This window comes from Phyllobates terribilis, unplaced genomic scaffold (assembly GCF_046119375.1).
Source record: "Phyllobates terribilis strain yellow unplaced genomic scaffold, ASM4611937v1 Scaffold_1__5_contigs__length_1240528914, whole genome shotgun sequence".
Classification (NCBI taxonomy): domain Eukaryota; kingdom Metazoa; phylum Chordata; class Amphibia; order Anura; family Dendrobatidae; genus Phyllobates; species Phyllobates terribilis.
This window is the reverse complement of record NW_027362761.1, coordinates 1,072,459,771-1,072,479,192: the sequence shown is the minus strand read 5'-3', so window position 1 is coordinate 1,072,479,192 and position 19,422 is coordinate 1,072,459,771. Positions and strand designations below refer to the sequence as shown.

At 44.6% G+C, this 19,422-nt stretch overlaps 1 protein-coding gene across 1 annotated transcript in view; it reads right to left on the bottom strand.

The window, feature by feature from the left end:
- Positions 1-1,653: 1,653 nt before the first annotated feature.
- Positions 1,654-19,422, bottom strand: part of SCFD2 (sec1 family domain containing 2) — an 824,480-nt gene continuing 806,711 nt past the window's right edge. Inside the window, exon 9 of the mRNA XM_073645498.1 lies at positions 1,654-2,403. Within this exon, the coding sequence (XP_073501599.1) occupies positions 2,311-2,403 (93 nt within the window). The 3' untranslated portion in view covers positions 1,654-2,310. The remainder of the gene's footprint in view (positions 2,404-19,422) is intronic.

The window sequence follows — 19,422 nt, the reverse complement described above, 5'->3', positions numbered from 1 at the left end:
GCCCCAGTCCTCAGCAGTCCACTCCCTGTACCTTTTGCAGAATATCAGTCGGTCTCTGATGTTTTTTCTGGAGAGAAGTGGCTTCTTTGCTGCCCTCCTTGAAACCAGCCCTTGCTCAAAGAGTCTCCGCCTCACAGTGCGTGCAGAAGCACTCACACCAGCCTGCTGCCATTCCTGAGCAAGCTCGGCACTGCTGGTAGTCCGATCCCGCAGCTGAAACAGAGCGGAGTGTATTACATAAGACGCTACACGCCCTTCATGTTGTCATACACTGTTGCTATTGACTCACCCATAAGCTTGTAAATAATACAAGAAAAATCCCAAGAATTCCAAAAGAAACAAATATAAATGTTTCTGACTTCTCTTTATCTGCTTAGGAAAGTCTAACAGAATTCATCAGTGTAAGAAATATGGAATGCAAATATATGCAGATAGAGGATGACAGCTAGAAAATGAGTTCAACGCCATTAACATTGCCACCATCCAGGAATTAAGACTGAGTGGTGTGTAAAGAGCGGTTCTTACTCTAGGAAAGCGGTACTGGGTATAAATAGTTACCCCATCATAACTCAATGGGTCAGTATTTTTTAAAACATCTGTAAGCAGCAAGGTGGGCACAGCAGAGGACGTCTAGTTTAGGCTGGGTTCAGACGTCTGTGTTTTATGGTCTGTATATGGACACCAATGCTTGCATTGATTGCAGAGCTTCTACCCTAAATTTCCAGCCTCATAGGCATGTATGGTGCAGAAAGTGGGGTCAAGAGACTCGCGGTCAGTCCAGGCGTCCAATCTACTCTGAAGAGAATGCAGCTGGCTTTTAATATCAGGATGACCTTGTGGACCAGTGGTGGTCCAGGTGTCATTTAACGTAACGTTTAGCAATATCTAGGAGTTTCTTAACTCTATAAATGCTATTTGCTGTTGTTCTTTTCATGTAAAAAGAACTAATAGTAAATCTCAGACTAAAATGTTCTTGGTGCCTTAGGCCTCATTCAGACAGTTTTTCTTGTATGAGTGCTATCTGTATTTTTTTTTTTTACAGATGGTGCTCGTACCTATGTATGACAGTCTGTGCAGCTGTTCACTTGGCCAATTTTCTCCTCAAATTAAGTGGTCCATGCAATATTGGGGGACGTGTCCAATACTGATCCAAGTGTTGGATCAAAATCAACAATGCAAATCCATGGATCCGTGAAAATATTGGACAGTACTCAGATCACATCCTTGTGCTGTCCATTTTTTCACTGACTGATAAGATATTAGAAGGTGGCAAAACTTTTAGATTTTTTCTCATCAGTCAAAAAAACTGATGAAACTCTGACCAAAATCACAAAAGAAATTTGGTCCGTTTTTCTTGTATGTGAAAAAAACGGACGTAAAAAAATGATGCGTTTTCTTGTGGAGATTTCCTTTCCTGAAGCAATTTTGAAGAGTTTTAGATATGTTTTGGATGAGTTTTTTTCCTGAAAGCATTTTTTACAGCCTTTTGACTGGGTAGTGTCTAGTTTTGAGCATTTTTCATCAAAAGCTGCATCAGGTAAGTGACATGAACATTTTATTCCCCGACCAAGAGCTTTTCAACACCTGAAGTCGAAAAACCCTCAACAGACTGAACATATGGCCAGCAAAAATGAATAGGAAAAGTCATTCAGGTGAATTTCGGGTGCTTTTATTGTACCGGATCCACTCAAAATACCTGCTAAAAAAAGTCTCTGTGTGCACACAGCATTACATAACCTTCTGATTACTTGTGAAGAGGCGTACGCCAGCTGTATGGAATAGGTCTAATGCAAGCGCCGATACCCGATTATATAAGGAGATTAATGGAGTACACCCAGAAGATGTTCCTCTCCTGTGGCCAGCCGTGCATTGTTGAATTCACCTTCCAGATAAAGCCAATCCCATGAATGTCCCTGCCCGGGAGCGCAGACTAGAACATTGCTCACTGTTATGTAACGTCATTAATCTCCCTACAGACAGGTGTTTATCGCCCCATTAATGCAATCAACGTATATTAGTCAAGTTTTATTATTGTCAGAACTTGCCAGCACCACAACAGCGCAAATAATGAGCAACGAGAGCAGATGAGGGAGGAAATGCAGAGACGAGAGCGGCAGAACCCCTACAAGGCACAAGGATAAAGCTTCTCCCGACAATTATCTGCTCAGAGACATATTTTAATGAATACAAAAACAAACAAACTCGTTAGAAATCTTCAGGCTCTTCAGCCTCGAATACACATTAGACGAGCGTAGCCCATCTTGTTGTGATTTTAACCCTGGATCGTCACTCATCTGGTGGAGAAACCAGTCAGATGCCGATGTCTGGGTGCAGACGGTCTGTTGCAAACAGCAAATCGGGAATGTCGAGCGGTTTCAGAAGTCTTGTGGACAGAACAACCACCTAAAATTAGAACAAAGACAAACTATAAAACACAAATACTATGTTGCAGGCTGTGGAGGCCACTACTCAGGGAAGCAAAGACAATGTATAATATAGCGAATGGCCTAGGACACCATGTTCTATTTTTATTTCATTTTTTTTTATACCCTTAGGCACGTTAAAACATTCAGTATTTGGTCAGTATTTTACATCAGTAAAGCCCAAACCAGGTGAGGAACAATCAGAGGAAAAGTATAATAGGAACACGTCACCATTTCTGCATTTATCATCCACTCCTGGTTTTGGCTTACACATACTGGTGTAAAAAACTCACTAAATACTGAACGTGTGAATGTGGCCTAAGGCTGTGAGCCCTCGAAGAGTTTTTATGTTATGTATTTTCGCTGAGTCAAAAACGGAGCATCTTACAATTCCAGCAAAATGGATGGGATTTATGGAAATCTCATAACAACTGTGAAAAACTCACACGGGGTGCGTGTGTCAAATACGCAACATGTCAATTTCTCTTGTGGGTATGTGCAGATTTTCTCCATAAACTTGTATTAGACGTGGAAAATCCGCAGGTAAAAAGCGTACATAGTGTGTTTCCTCGCCAGAAACGCATCAAGAATTGTACAAATCCTGTATGATGTATTTCTACGATTTTCCCATAATTTAACAATGCTCAGATGATCTTTGTTTTGTTCTCCCACTTCCTATCTTTTACTTACCCTTCCTTCTCCACTATTCCCTTATTATCCTTCCCCCCCTAACATTCTCCGATTCCTTCTCCTACTTACTATTCTATGCAGAATATTTTATTTTTTAATCAGTCTATATCCTCTACCTTCCCATTTTTCCTATAATTTCCCGTTATATTTTCATCATTATCTACCCCCTTCCCTTATATTGCAAAAATCCCCTTAATAAAAAGAATTTTGAAAGAAAAAAACGCATGTAATCCACACATGACTATCAATAAAGTTTTGTCAAGCAAAATACCAATTATAAACAACAAAACAGCTTTATTTAAAGCATGACACACCAAAAAGAGACAAAAAATGCAATGAAAATACTCAAGTAACCTAATTTACATAATAGGTGCAAAAATTGGGCTGAAAATCTGCAACAACAAAAACTCACCAAAAGCCATTCATGGGAAATTAGCCTAAGGGTACGTGCACATGACATATTTTAGATGCCGGCATATGCACATTGTTTTTGAAGCAGAAGACGCTTCGGGGAAATGCCGGCGGTGTTTTCCCTAAAGCTTCTTTTCCGACAGCTCTTTGGATAGTGGCTTCTTTTTCTAATTCCATATATAATAACTGAAGAATGAACCTACGGATAGTTCATCAATATCACACTGAGGCGGCACTTTCCCTGATCAGCTGATAGCGGCTCTGGGGGCAGCCGGATGTAAAGGATGTACGGAGCCAGAACTGATAAGGTGCAGTACCCAAGAGTGGCCACTAAACAATGTACGCAACTGCGCTGTTCTGGCTGCGTACATTGATGACACCCACAGAGCAGATATCAGCGGATTGGTGATTAGTGTAGGACCCCCGCCAATCTGATACTGATGACCTATCCCTTTAAAAGATCATCCAGAGCTTAGTCCTGGAAACCCCATAAAGCCCAGTGTTGGCAATGTCCTACAAACAGTAACACAGTCGCCATGAATAAGTAATATGCCAATTCAATGTGCAGGGCAACTTGACAGCGACTATTGGTGAAGTGTAACGCTGTCATTGTGTCTCAATGTCTGATACGTAGACGATGATACAGAGAAAGAAGCACTTATGGCACTATTCCTGAGATCGACTGGAACGAGCCGCCGCCGGCTGCTGCTGACCTGTGAAGTGTTCGTCTCAGGAAGCAGGAAACTGAAATAAATTGCTAACATTTACACCATTATAGTCAGGCGTGAGATTTGGAAGCGTGATGCAAATCTAACAGCCTGGCAGAAGCATAAAAGACACTGCACGTGTTATTACATGAGGACCAACCATTAACTCTATCCTTTATTATGTATCACTTTACCCCGCATTACAGATGCATCACTATATATACATGTATGTATTGTAGATGAAGACAGGGTCTGAAGGTATGTCATTCACATGGATATATATATATTTTTTTTTTTTTTTTAGATATAAAACTGTATCAGACTTGGAATAAAGTATTTATCCTACCATGATTAGGATTATTATTTTAGTGCCACATCGTCATATTGTCAATCATGATGGCATCATGGCCCAATGCTGCACCGGCTCCTGGGTTCCCATTCAAAGACAATAGTATCTAAAGCCCCCATACACATTAGATAGCTGTTGGCCAAATGATCATTGGGTTGACAGACATCTCTTCCGACTTCCCCATACACAGGGACGCTAGGCTTGGCCGAGCGCTCATGAGTTGGCTCAGAAAACCATTGCTGGACTCCTCTGGTGGCGGCTTATCTCCTCTCCAAACATAAGGTTGCAATTCAACAAGCCGGATGCTTGTCCTCCACAATATCTTCTGTCAGAGGCAAGTTCGGAGACTCTCAAACATTGGACTGTCTGCCGATCCAGCCAGTATGGGCAGCATCAGCCAACCTTAGACCAGTGTGTATAGGGGTCTTTAATATGCATGTACACGATGCTGTTATGCACACGTCCGGGCCGACGGGCGTGTGCGTGATTTAGTGATTCCACTGTGCCATGAACCAGAGAGTGCCTGGAGGGGCGTAACTAAGTATCAACCCGATTCGACCAAGGTCGCACGACGGCTAACGACGCTGTGCACCAGGGAGGAACCGAGCAGAGGGACCAGGTGCTACTCCAGGCCAGACCCCAGACACGGCTGTTGACCCACACCGGGGAATACAGGAACAGGCAGGATAGGCTGGCACACAGACAGGTGGGTATTGGCAGGCACGGCTGGCATGCAGACAGGTGGGCACTGGCAGGCACGGCTGGAGTGCAGACAGGAGAATACTGGCAGGCACGGCAGGTATGCAGACAGGGGGGTACTGACAAGTACGGCTGGCGTGCAGACGGGGAGGTACTAGCAGGTTGGAGCACAGGCTGGATAGTGTCCAGTACAGACTGGGATTCAGGAACAGAACCGCAGATGCGGTAGACAAGCAGAGCAGAGAGGTACCGCGCAAGCGGTGAGCAAGCAGAGCAGGGAGAAACCGTCGGAGCGGTGAGCAAGGCAGAGCAGGCTGGAACCGCTGGAGCGGTGAGCAAGGCAGAGCAGGCAGGAACCGCCGGAGCGGTGAGCAAGGCAGAGCAGGCAGGAACCGCCGGAGCGGTGAGCAAGGCAGAGCAGGCAGGAACCGCCGGAGCGGTGAGCAAGGCAGAGCAGGCAGGAACCGTCGGAGCGGTGAGAAAGGCAGAGCAGGAAGGAACCGCCGGAGCGGTGAGCAAGGCAGAGCAGGCAGGAACCGCCGGAGTGGTGAACAAGGCAAAGCAGAGAGGACAGGGCTCTGTTTACACTGAACAGACTGGAAGGGAAAAGCAGAACCAGATACACACAAGGTATTTGCAATGAAGTAGCGAGTGGACTCTAAACTCACAACAGAATTACAGAGACATCCAGTAGGAGTTAGGTGCAGGTTCAGAGACTGCAGGAAAAGGGAAGGTACAGACACAGAGACAAACAGGCTAGGAGAGTGTTAAGACAGGAACTGACACTGAAACAAGATACAGGAGCGAGTCTGGGTATACAGCCCCCAGAGAGGCGGACAAACAGGATAGGAGAGTGTTCAGACAGGAACTGACACTGAAACAAGATACAGGAGAGAGTCTGGGTATACAGCCCCCAGAGAGGCGGACAAACAGGATAGGAGAGTGTTCAGACAGGAACGGACACTGCAACAAGATACAGGAGCGTGTCTGGGTATACGGCCCCCAGAGAGGCGGACAAACGGGCTAAGAGATAGTTCAGACAGGCCTGGGAATACAGCCCCCAGGTTGGCGGACAGGCAAGAACAGGACGGGACACGACGGGACGCGACAGGACCTGGCACATCAGAGGCAAGAAGCCCTCTGAAGGTAAGAGTTGCTAAGGCACCAGCTTCAGGGTGGAGCTGGTTTAAATATCCAGTGACAGACAGCAATAGGCTGGAGACGTATTAGGGGTGTGCCCACAGCAGCTACAAGAAACAAGAAGTAACCGGGCCGCCGCCCTAAGCAGTCAGGACAGGGACAAGCAGACAGCAAGAACAGAAGCCAGGCTGGCAGACTGGACTGAAGATTAAGTTTGCGATCTTGCATAGTGGGAGATGGTGCACTATGCAAGTACGCCGCCAGGTATGTTACAGATGCATATTCATACTCTAATACAGAATAGTATGTGAAAAAATATGTGTATATAGTCACTGTAATACTAAATAGCACTGATAGAATATATGGTAATAACTGCAAACTGAAATAAAAAATAATAGAATAATAACCTAGAGAGAGATGAAGTTCAATAGCACACATGGGGCCCATGCCCATTTCCCACCATAAAAAGGGAGACGGCCATAGGACCAAAAGAAATGACAAGGAAGGTCATGTTATCAAAAAATACAGACCACTTTATTAATTATATATATATATACAAGGTTAATGGAAAGAGTGGTACCCTTGAGAAAGGCTTACACTGACACGCGCGTCGGGGGACGTGCGCAGCGCGGTTGTCCTAGTCATTATATTTCTGACAGGTGTGTGAATTGTTTGTTTATACCCACCTCTAAAGTTGATATCTTAGGAGCGTAGTATATTTACATTTATTATTGGTGAAATCTTCTGACTGGGCTTCCACTGCAATGTGCATTCATTTTGCTTTTAATGTGTATAATAGCCGAATGTATCCTCTTTCCATTAACCTTGTATATGTATAATTAATGAAGTGGTCTCTATATTTTGAAAATATGACCTTCCTTGTCGTTTCTTTTAGCCCTATGGCCATCTCCCTTTTTCAGAATTATATGACGACTGGTCTTATACTGGTTTGGGTATAGGCAGTAATATGGACATTTATGTGATATATTCTGTTATGATATTGCTGCTGTGTTCTTTAAGTCAATCATTATCCATTTCCCACCATGTTTATATCCCAAATCCTGCCCCTCCCACAAAAAATGCAATTGGTGATCCTGGTGCAGTTGGGCCTTATCTCAAGTTCTGCTATGAGGTCCTATGGTTACTGGCTGTGTCCCTGCCCCTTTGTTGAAAGGTAACTTGTCACCAGGTTTTTACCATATGAGATAAGACCACCACCTTTCAGCCCTGATATACACCATTCTATAATGCTGTATATATGCCCCCAACCTGGACTGCAACTAAAGAAAAACACCATTTATTATACTCACCTGTGGGGCGGTCCATTCCGGGGAGGGGCTCACTCGTGCCTCCCTTCTTCTTGCGATACTGTCCTCCTTCTTGCTTCGTGTGAATGACGCATCCTGTACATCATCCACACAGTCTCCCCGGCATCGCGCTCCTGCGCAGGCGTACTTCTCTGCCCTGACGAGGGCAGAGCACAGTACTGCAGTGCGCATGTGCCAGGAAAGGTCAAATAGCCCTAGCACATGCACACTGCAGTGCTTTACTCTGCCCTAGTCAGGACAGAGAAGTACGCCTGCGCAGGAGCGCGATGCCGGGGAGACAGTGTGGATTGTTTCACTAAGGTTTTCATTTTTTTATATTTTCATGTTTACATATAATTACCTTTATTTGAAATACCACCCCCCCTGAAATCTTGCAATTATCACTAAGCCAAATATTAAACCTATATATTTTACATAAACATAAGCAATGGACTGTCACAGGCCCAACTGACAAGAATAGAAGTTTTTCTGGACATGTTCTGATCTGGGCAAAAGACACTTAAGGGAGTGTTGATCCGTTATTATCTTCTGTATATATAGGTGTTACCTTTCATTGTAATCATGTCTATAATGATGAGACTGTAAAAAAGTCTTGTGTAACGAAAAGGAAGTGTGAGTCTAGTATAGGGTCCAATGGCCAGTGTGAAAATTACAAGATTTTTTAGCATAGACATTAATAGGGAAAATTGAAAAAAAAATTCTAAAAAAATAATTTAAAGGGGCATTCCCAAAGTATTAAGATATCTTTAATCTATAGTATAGAGGATAACTTAATGAACGCCGGTGGTCCAAACGCTGCACAAGCCTTTTTACGGGTTGAGCATGCCCCATTTAATAGGGTCTCGAGAGAGCCCAGTTCCTGGATTTCCAGTGGATAGAGGAAAACTTAAGCTCTGATTCGTCAGGATAGACGGCTTTCACACCGGTCTTGATGAAGGGGCATACTGGAGTTAGACGCTCCTGATTCATTAGAAATTGGTTTGAAAAGTAGTATGCATCTCGCCATACTCGGTGACTTGAGTAAGATTTGTGGGCCAGCAAACGCCGCTAAGTGGGGTGAGAACGCCCCTGTCCTGCCCCAGCTCCACCCACTGTCAGAGCTAGGCGTGAGAATGCAAAAAGTAGCAACATTTTAGCATAGCCTCTCATTGTGCCTAAACTTTGCGTCTTTTCAAAGCTTTTTACGCCACAAATCTGGCATAAAAGCTTTGAGGAATCGGGTCATTAATATTTTGGAAATAACCATTTAACATAAAAGCCTGATTTCAACAAATCATCATTTTCTGATGGCACATTCCCTGTAAGACACTCTGTACAGTGTTTAGGTATATGTGAGAGCATTATCACTAATGACTAATATCATTATACAGTATTCACACTGTTTTACCTATATTCTGGTTGCGCATGTCTGTGCTTAACAATGCATGAAATGTACCAAACAACAGAGTATGGTGACATGAGCCTTCTCTTCGCTGTGAAATCCTATTTGCTTTTGTATTTGAGCAAGGCGTCGTTTTATCTTTGCTATGTTGCTTTGGAGTTTAGGCTAATTAGTGTTTCTAATACGCAATATGTGCATTTTTATTGAATACAAAGACGAGTGTGACCTGTAACCCAAGTCAAGCTGATGCCCATCATACGCCAGCTGTGGTGTCACTGCTGTCAATGTGCCCTAGACAACGCGCCAACATTCCCGCAGCATACTTTTGAAACGTCTTTCTTATTAATGATGTGCTGATCGCTTGGGTCTTCATTACGGCCTCACCGAGGCGTCCGCACGAGCCTGTCTATCAGTACGGAACAATTGAATCACCGCTGAAGCTGGAGAAAGTATTTCTGCTGCTCTATTGGAAAGCGATGAATGAGAAGTGAAATGGGGAGAAGAATTTGTTTGGAATCGGGAGCACCAGAAAGACGTCTTTCACTTAACAGAACCATTGACGGGGCACAATGCTTAACTGAGCGCTAAATTGAGCAGAAAAAGTCGGCCTTAACACTTTCATTGCTAAATGTAAAAGCCTCTTAACCAGGCCAGAAAAACTCCCGGGAATTCACAATTGCCATCAATACTCGTGTTGGACAGAAAACCATTTTTTTTATCATTTATGGCTATTAAATATTTCCATCACTCTCTAGTTTTTTTTGGCACAGTCAACAGCAGAGAGGATCTTTGTCCACCTGTAAACCCAGTGTCAGACTGAAGAACATTGGCCCACCAGAGGATTTGATTCTGAGGGCCCACCTTTCTCCCACACTCAAGAGCCCCATAGCAGCTGCAAGGTTTGCACTATGAAATCTCCTGAAGGAGAAGCCAGGGCCCACCTGAGGATTCTCCGGTTCTCTAGTGCAGAGGTCCCCAACCGCCGGTCCGCGGACCAGGACCGGGCCGTTGGGGTTTTTCAGCCGGTCCGCGGGGAGAGGGGGCCCCTCCAGCCTCCAGCAGGGCCGCCATCAGGGCATGACTGCCCTGACTCCAGTATGGGGCCCGGCCGGTAGGAGCCCCCTCGGAGCCCCCCTCTTGTGCGTCTCTCTCCTCATGGGGCCCCCGGCCGCATGCTAAGCGCCGGGTCCGGGACATCTTAGCGCTGCGCTGCTGCGGCAGCACCTTCATGATTCCCCTGACTTACGGTCATGTGACGGCGCCGTCACATGGCCGGAAGTCAGGAGAACCTGGTGTCAGCGATTTGGACGAGCGCCAGGATTCTGCAGGGATCGCATGGGGGTAAGTATAACAAGTTTTATTTTTTTTTAAATACAATTAACTAGGAGTGGGGGGAATGGGAGATGCACATGGGGGGAGGGGAGAGATGAGAGATGCACATGGGGGAGGGGAGAGATGAGAGATGCACATGGGGGGGAGGGGAGAGATGAGAGATGCACATGGGGGAGGGGAGAGATGAGAGATCCACATGGGGGGGAGGGGAGAGATGAGAGATGCACATGGGGGAGGGGAGAGATGAGAGATCCACATGGGGGGGAGGGGAGAGATGAGAGATGCACATGGGGGAGGGGAGAGATGAGAGATCCACATGGGGGGGAGGGGAGAGATGAGAGATGCACATGGGAGGGAGGGGAGAGATGAGAGATGCACATGGGGGGAGGGGAGAGATGAGAGATGCACATGGGAGGGAGGGGAGAGATGAGAGATGCACGGGGGGGTGAGAGATGCACGGGGGGGTGAGAGATGCACGGGGGGGGTGAGAGATGCACGGGGGGGTGAGAGATGCACGGGGGGGTGAGAGATGCACGGGGGGGTGAGAGATGCACGGGGGGGATGAGAGATGCACGGGGGGGATGAGAGATGCACGGAGGGGATGAGAGATGCACGGAGGGGATGAGAGATGCACGGGGGGTGGATGAGAGATGCACGGAGGGGGATGAGAGATGCACGGAGGGGGATGAGAGATGCACGGGGGTGAGCTGCACATGGGGGGGTGAGAGATGCACATGGGGGGGTTATGTTTACATAACTTTGTTGCCTTATGAAGGGTGGGGGGGGCCCCCAAAAATTTCTTGCACAGGGGCCCACTACAGTCTGTGTCCGCCCCTGGGATGAAGTAAATGCAGCTGAGCAGCAGCTGTCAGGACAGCTGCCCTGTCCTGCTGCAGGGCGTGATGGGGCCTCAGTGATGCGGCTCCTGGCACAGCACATTATGTGGGGCTCCTGGCATAGCTCCTGGCGGGGACCTGGTCTACACTATATGATAAGTATGCACTAAACTCCAAATCCCTCCATTACCCCGCCCCCATATGACCAAAGCCCCGCCCACCCCACCCCCTCCTTGCTGGGCCATGGAAAAATGATCTTGCTTCAAGCCGGTCCCTGGTGCAAAAAAGGTTGGGGACCACTGCTCTAGTGGGCCAGTCCAGCCCTGTGTACACCAACTTTTACTACCTTCGTGGCACTAGATCTAACTCCATACACAGGGGACAATATCAGCGATTTTGGCCAAATTTACCACTGAATGTTACTTGCACACTCTGAAAGTTACATCCTCCATTAACCTCCAACCGTTCTGCTGCTACTGAACATTCAGATGGAAATTGCTTTTACAGTCAGCAGCTTCCCACATTGCCACCAGCAGTTTCACAGCTTCGTATGGGATCATTTCGACTCAATTTGATTTTCAATCTTGAAGACGCTTCACTGCTCATCCAGGTATCTTCCTCAATTTAACAAAACGCTAAGGAAATTTGACAGCGTACACCCTATGTGGTTAATTCATTCACCATCTGTGAGTCTCACTGCCATAATAGCTTGTCAGGGGTCTTAGACAAAGCCACAGGTGGAAGTGTTTGCTATAGAACTATTGAGGGAGAAAATGAGAAAACCATGTTAGCACAGGACATTACTCCGCGACTAATCCAGAAAAATATTCATCACTTTGGGATTTTGCACTAAGCCCATAATAGGGAAAAATAAATCCTTAATCACTGCAAAATAGTCATAGTAAAAACATACTCTGTGGTGCTCTCACAGACCAACATAGAAAAGGTACCCAGAAACATTACTAGAGAAGATCTGTCCAGCCCCAGGATAGTAAGTTCATATTTAGGAAAATAGAGATCTTTATATGAGGGAACAGAGGAATTATATTGGCACAACCATCCTGAGACAAAAGAAATACTTTATTGAAAAAATGTTTAAAAATTAGGAGGATCCATCAAGGATAGACATCTTAAGAAAAAAATTCAATAAATTATTTATTTTATCACCGGATGGTATGCCGATATAATTCCTCCTTTCCCTCATCGTATGCTGTGCTCAGCATCGGAACCGGCACCCAGCGGACACAGAGATCTTTATATGTTACCATACGAGTGTATGACTTGTAGGGGCAGCCCAGTGTTTTTCCAGCATGGATGAAGAAAGAAATAAATGACAAAGCTTCTCCTATACTTTACAATGTTAAACACAGACAGCACAGGATTACACACTGATGCCATCCGTGTGCTGTATGTGTTTTTCAGGAACCCAGAAACTGGTATTGACAATCGTCATCCGTGCTGCTGCTCAAAAGCAGACATGTCTCCTTGCGGTTTGCATGGACTCACGGTCTGTGTAAAACCAAAGACATTTGAGCAGCCCCATAGGTTATAATGGATTCATGTGGGATTTGTGAAAAAAAAAAAAAAAAGGATACCACAAGTACTAGAAACAAGGACGTGTGAAGGAGGCCCAACGGAGATCCGAGGCAGAATTGTTCCCTGCAGACCTAGCTGCTTTGAAGAACTTTTATTCCTGAGTGCTCTGTCCATCTACAATACTTGAGGGCAGTAGAAGACTACAATCCAATAGTCATAGAAGGCAGCAATGTGTGTACATAAATGCTTTATCAACACCAATTTGCAGAAATGTATTATTTTTTTTTTATCTCGATTCTTAGGATGGATATAGAGCTCAGAAGAAAACGTACATCAGAGAGGAACTTAGAATCATAGAAAGTTAGAGTTGGAAGGGACCTCCAGGGTCATCTGGTCCAACCCCCTGCTCAGTGCAGCATTCACTATACTATCTCATACAGATGTCTGTCCAACCTCTGTTTGAAGGAGAACTCACCAGCCTGTTCCACTCATTGATCGCTCTCACTGTCAACAAGTTTTTTCTAATATCTAATCTGTATCTTCTCCCTTTCAGTTTCATCCTATTGCTTCTTGTGTTTCCATGTGCAGATGAGAATAAAGGTGATCCCTCTACACTGTGACAGCCCTTCAGATATTTGTAGACAGCTATTTTTTTGGAAGGTAAACATTCCCAGGTCCTTTAACCGTTCCTTGTAGTACATACTTTGTAGTTCGCTCACCATCCTGGTAGCTCTTTGAACTTGCTCCAATTTTTCAATGTCTTTTTTAAAATGTAGTGCCCAGAACTGGACACAGTATTTCTGATGAGGTCTGACCAAGGAGGAGTAGAGGAGGATAATTACTTCACGTGATCTAGACTCTGTGCTTCTCTTAATACATCCCAAAACTGTTCGCCTTTGTTTGCTGCTGTATCACACTGTTGAGTCATGTGCAGTCTGTAACCTATTAGTATACCCAAGTCTTTGTCACACATGCTGTTGCTTAGTTCTATTCCTCCCATTCTGTAGATGTCATTTTCATTTTTCTTGCCCAGATGTAGAATCTTGCATTTCTCCGTTAAATACCATTCTATTAGTTGCTGCCCAGTGTTCAAGCTTATCTAGATCCTTCTGAATCCTTTCTCTGTCTTCTCTAGTGTTAGCTATCCCTCCTAGCTTTGCATCATCTGCAAATTTGATTGGTTTACCTTCAGTTCCCTTATCTAGATCATTTATAAAACATGTTGAACAACACAGGGGCCTTGCGGTACCCATCTTGAAATTTAAAGATTCTTCCAATTGGATATTTAACCATTTATTACCATTATTTGAGCACGATCACTGAGCCAGTTATAAATTCACCTAACCATAGTCTTGTCAATCCCATACTTGGTCATTTTTTTCAATAAGGGTAGTATGAGATACTTTTTATCAAATGCTTTGCTGATGTCGAGATATAAAATATCTACCGCATTTCCATGATCCACCCAAGTCAGTGATTCCATCATAGAAGGAAATTAGATTAGTCTGACATGACTTGTTTGTTACAAACCCATGATAGCTCTGGTTAATTTCTGTATTTGATCCAAGTACTTACATACATGCTGTTTAATAATTTGTTCAAAGACCTTTCTTCGTATAGAAGTAAGGCTCACTGGCCTGTAATTTCCTGTCTCCATCTTCATTTGCCCTTCTTAAATCTTCTGGGACTTCGCCTGTTCTTCAAGAATTTTCAAAAATTCTGGCTACTGGTACTGCAATTTCCTCAACTATCTCTTTCAGTACCCTAGGATGTAATGCATCTGGACCAGGCGATTTAAATTCATTTAAATTAGCTAAGTCTTTCCTCACCATCTCTGTTTATAGATAGTGTGGATTCTGTTATTCCTTCGATAGCACAGTGAAGATCAGTTGATGTTACATTTGCTTTCTTAGACAACGCAGATGCAAAATAGGAATTTAAAAGTTCAGCCTTGTCAACATCATTTTTGACCACTTCACCCTTTTCATCCTGTAAAAATCTTAGAGCATCTTTGACTTTTCTTTTGCTTTTGACATAACCCCCAAATCCTTTTTTATTGCATTTGGTCTCCCTTGCAAGCCTCATTTCATTACTGGCTTTAGCTCTTCTAACACTAGCCCTGCATTCCCTGCAGACCGCATTATATTCTTCTTTAGATATGCCCCCCCTCTTTCCATTTGATAAACATTTCTTTTTTCCTTTTTAGCAAGTGTTGCTTGCTAAAAAGTGAAATGCTTCCAATTCTTCCTTCTTTTCGGGATTGTTACGGATTGTGCAGCGAGAATATCATTTAGCAAAATCTCCCATCCTTCTTGGACATTTGTGTCCTTTAGAACATGCAACCATTGGACCTTTCTTACCCTCTTTCTGAGTCCATTAAAATCTGCCTTTCTGAAGTCTAACCTTAAAGTGTAACTTTTCACAACTATTAGTGGAGTCAAGATAAGACTGGTCTTCTGTTCATAACTGCCTTGTGTTCACATAGATGTGTACATTTCTGTATGTGTGGCCATACATTTTAGATAGATAGCTGCAGAATGAACACTTGTTTGGCTGGCCTCCATATGCATACACTGTTTCGCCGGGCATGCATGTGTTTTCACTGGGGTGAAGGCGATAACCTGCTGCCAGACACCTCAGGCAGTGACTTATTTTTTTTGACAAAAGAATTTGGCATGTTGAAATCCCATAAACCAGATTCTATCTTTCCCTGATACCTACTTTTAGGGAGAAAGTCTGTATACCTCCATACACATTAGTCTGTAGTGTAATGAGTATGGCCATCTTAAGCTCGGTGAATAGCCATGAAATCCCACAGCAGAACTTCAAAAACAATTCATAGATGGTTAAATACCAGATTTAATATGACACAGCTTTAATGTACAATTGTTGGGTAAAACTGTGTAATCTGCCTCGAGGGCATGTGAATTACCAGATTATATCATGTGTACATTACATGCATTCTTCCTACGGAAATATAACCCTGCATGACCTAGTGATGTACAGGCTTTGCTCTTCAAAGCAGAAAGTACAGTAGGTCAGTAATAATAAGGCTAAACCACAGTATATTTCTGGTCAACGTTCAACATATGGGGGATCTGCATATGTTCACATCTAACTCATTCATATAAGAGCCAAACGTCTGCCAGAATACTGCTCCATCGGGAGTCAAGAGCCTTGGAAAACTCATCAGCTCTCAAGGCTGCATTATAAACGGACACAATGACACTAGTCTGAACAGGACATAGCCGGATCGAAAATCAATGAACGCCAAGAAGCTCAACTGCACACAAGGATACAAATGACAGAAGTCTGTAGTGCGAGAAGTTTCTTAGGGTGGGTGATATACTTGGGTGTTTTTATTTTTTGGATCATGGTGGATTCTATTAATTTCTGCCAAAGTAAATCAGTTCAACAATGATCTTTTTTTAATTTTTAGTAAAAGGAAATGTGTTGTATATAAAAAGGTAATTCAAAAAAGCACAAGTGACTCAGCCTTTATCCAGCTATATATGTAGCGCCCCGAGGGTTCGGTTGCTACAGGGGTATTAAACCTCAACCAGAGGTGCGATATTCCACTCCCAGGTAAGGATGGAGTGTGGACCAGGGTTCAGTTAGCTGCATACATACACACACACTCACCCCATTTCCGGGGGAAAGCTCGACGGTGCTCCCATTTATGCAGGCACAACTGACCATGTCCCTGGCTGGAGTGGGGAGGGGGGAGAGAACCCAGAGATGTAGGAGCAGAGGGGACAGTTTCTGGAGCACAGGGAGGAGCTCATTGGGTGCAGGTCACCTGAGCTCAGACACAGAGAAGCAGATAAAAAGGTAGGGGCCATCTTAGGAGGGAGTTCTGTGAGAGGAGAAGGCAGGGAGCAGAGCTGCTGCATGGGCTCTGCTCCCTGGGCAGGCCTAGCACAAACGCCGGAGCCTGAAGGGAGAAGAGGAGAAGGAGAAGGAAGGAAAGAGGACAGACAGAGGAGTAGAAAGGCTCCAGAAACAAGAAGGCAGAAGGGACCCTAAGAGAGCAGAACTGACAGCAACTGTTGCAAGCCCGCGTTATATCGGGTGAAGGGTCAGGCTGTGGAAGGGTACCGGATTCCCAACTTGGTAGAGGTAAATCATCCCTCAGCCAAGAACCGGAGGTCGTGATCATTTATTGGTGCGACCCCTTGCTACACCCGCTAGGAAGGCACCACATAGGGTCAGGGAAACTGGCGCCAAGATTTATCAGAGAAGGCCCGAGGAAGCTGGACAGAAGCGTGGTCACTGGTGGGGCACGAGAGGCCAGAGAAAGAATAGAAGGGGGTCCTGTGCCATACTCCTGAACTGCCTGGGGGTTGACCGAGCTCCTCACCTGGTGGACGCAGCACGGCTTGGGCAGTCATTGCTGACAGAAGTGGCTTGGATTTCAACTGTGAGTAAAAGGCCTGAACTGCACCATTGGACTCTGTGTGATCTATGCTGCGCCTGCACCATCACCCCCAGCATCCTCCTACATTGCCCTGAGGCTACACTCTTCCCGTGGGGAGTTATCCTATCCCTGTGCTGCACACTAACACCAGCCTCAGCGGTCTGCCTTGCAGCGGTGGTCATCCTTGACCGCAATCCACGGGTGGCGTAGTCGGACATTCATAGCTCTACAAATAGACTGCCACAGCATTTGGTCTGACCACCCTGAGCCACGGGATCAGGTTGCCACTACTAACCCCAACATCGCATAGAACCCCTGTCTCGAGTGCCCCGCGGCCCAGGGGGCGAGTCATATACATTATACAATTTGTCCAAATTCATACATTTCAGTTGGATAAGATAATGAACTAGGTGTAACTGGGGAGTTTCTGACTGTACCCCAATGGTAGATGTTGGGGGCAGGAGGGATCAGGTACAGTATGCTGGATTTTCAATATGGCTGGCGTGTGTATTGGATAGTGCCCAGCACAGCACCTTCTATTACCTTCCCGTATACAGAATTAACCATACCATATATTGCCAAATAATGTAAGGAATAGTTCCATACATTGCCTAAAGCTGGCCATTAACTTTTAATAGCTGTTAACCAATGTGTTACTCAGTTTGATCAAGTGCTGAGTGATGACAATGGGGAGAGGGGAGTAAGCCCCCATAAGACAACTCTTAAAACAAATAATACAGCAAGTATGGGGCATATTACAATTCAACATGCCCAATTATTTTTTCCATTAGACATAGGCAGTGAACATCAGCCAAGCACCTCATGCACATAAGATGGTCAGCTGGTCCTGCTTAAATCAGGGGGCTTGGCTAATCTAAAATCTAATGAATATGGCAATGTGAAGTGCCAGACAGATAATACACCCTTCATGGAAATATGTGAGCAGTTTTTTTCTATGTGATTTGAGAGCACCATAATGTAGGAGCAGAAACCCTGATTACAGTGATGTGTCACTTACTGGGCTCTGATTTGTAGTTTCAATACAATCAGTGTTTTATCAGCAGGTGATTATCACAACAGGCATCATGCCTCTTCGTCCAACCACGCCCCCAGCACTGATCATCCGCTCTTTGTCACTATACAATGTACACAGAAAGCTGTGGTGTGGGCGGGTTATACACAGCTCGACAACTTGGCTCTGCTAGATCTGTCACAGAGAAAACTGTGACTATCATAACTGCTGCACCCAGTAAGCCAAGTGATACTTCGCTGGAATAAGGGTCTCTGTCCTTACCTCATGGTGCTATGTAATCTGAGAACAGCATAATTTATGGGCTGAAACCCTGATTTCAGTGATGTGTCACTCACTGCTCTGCATGCTGTCATCTTGATACAATCACTGTTTTCTCTACTGCAGATCTTGCAGAGCTCAGAATACTGAGCTGTGTATAACCCCGCCCACACCCTTGATTGGCAGGTTACTCTGCAGAATGTATATTTACGGAAAGCTGTTAATCAGTGCTGGCGGCAAGGCTGGATCAGGGTGCACGTGACATCTAGTCCTGTAGTGATAATCTCCTGCTTATAAAACACAGATTTTATTGAAACAACAGAACACAGCCTAGTAAGTGATAGATCACTGGAATCAGCTTCTCAGCACCTACATCTTACTACTCTCAGATTACATAGCAAAAGCCTGCTGACAGATTCCCTTTAAGGCTATCTTTCATTTCAAATGGCCTATTGTACAATCCCACAAGAAGAGAGACGTTATTTACCATTTCTCATTGAAATAACTCTGCCCCATCAGTCATTCTATATTGTTATTACATGAACACTTCATAGTAGAGTTGGGAAAAACAGCCACAGTCTGAACGGAAAGTAATCAGATCCCTTAAAATTTTTCACTCTTTGTTTCATTGCAGCCATTTGGTAAATTCTAAAAAGTTAATTTTTTTTCTCATTAAAGTACACTCTGCACCCCATCTTGACTGATAAAAAAAACAGAAATGTAGAAATTTTTGTAAATTTATTAAAAAAGAAAAACTGAAATATCACATGGTCATAAGTATTCAGACCTTTTGCTCAGTATTGAGTAGAAGCACCCTTTAAGCTAGTACAGCCATGAGTCTTCTTGGGAATGATGCAACAAGTTTTTCACACCTGGATTTGG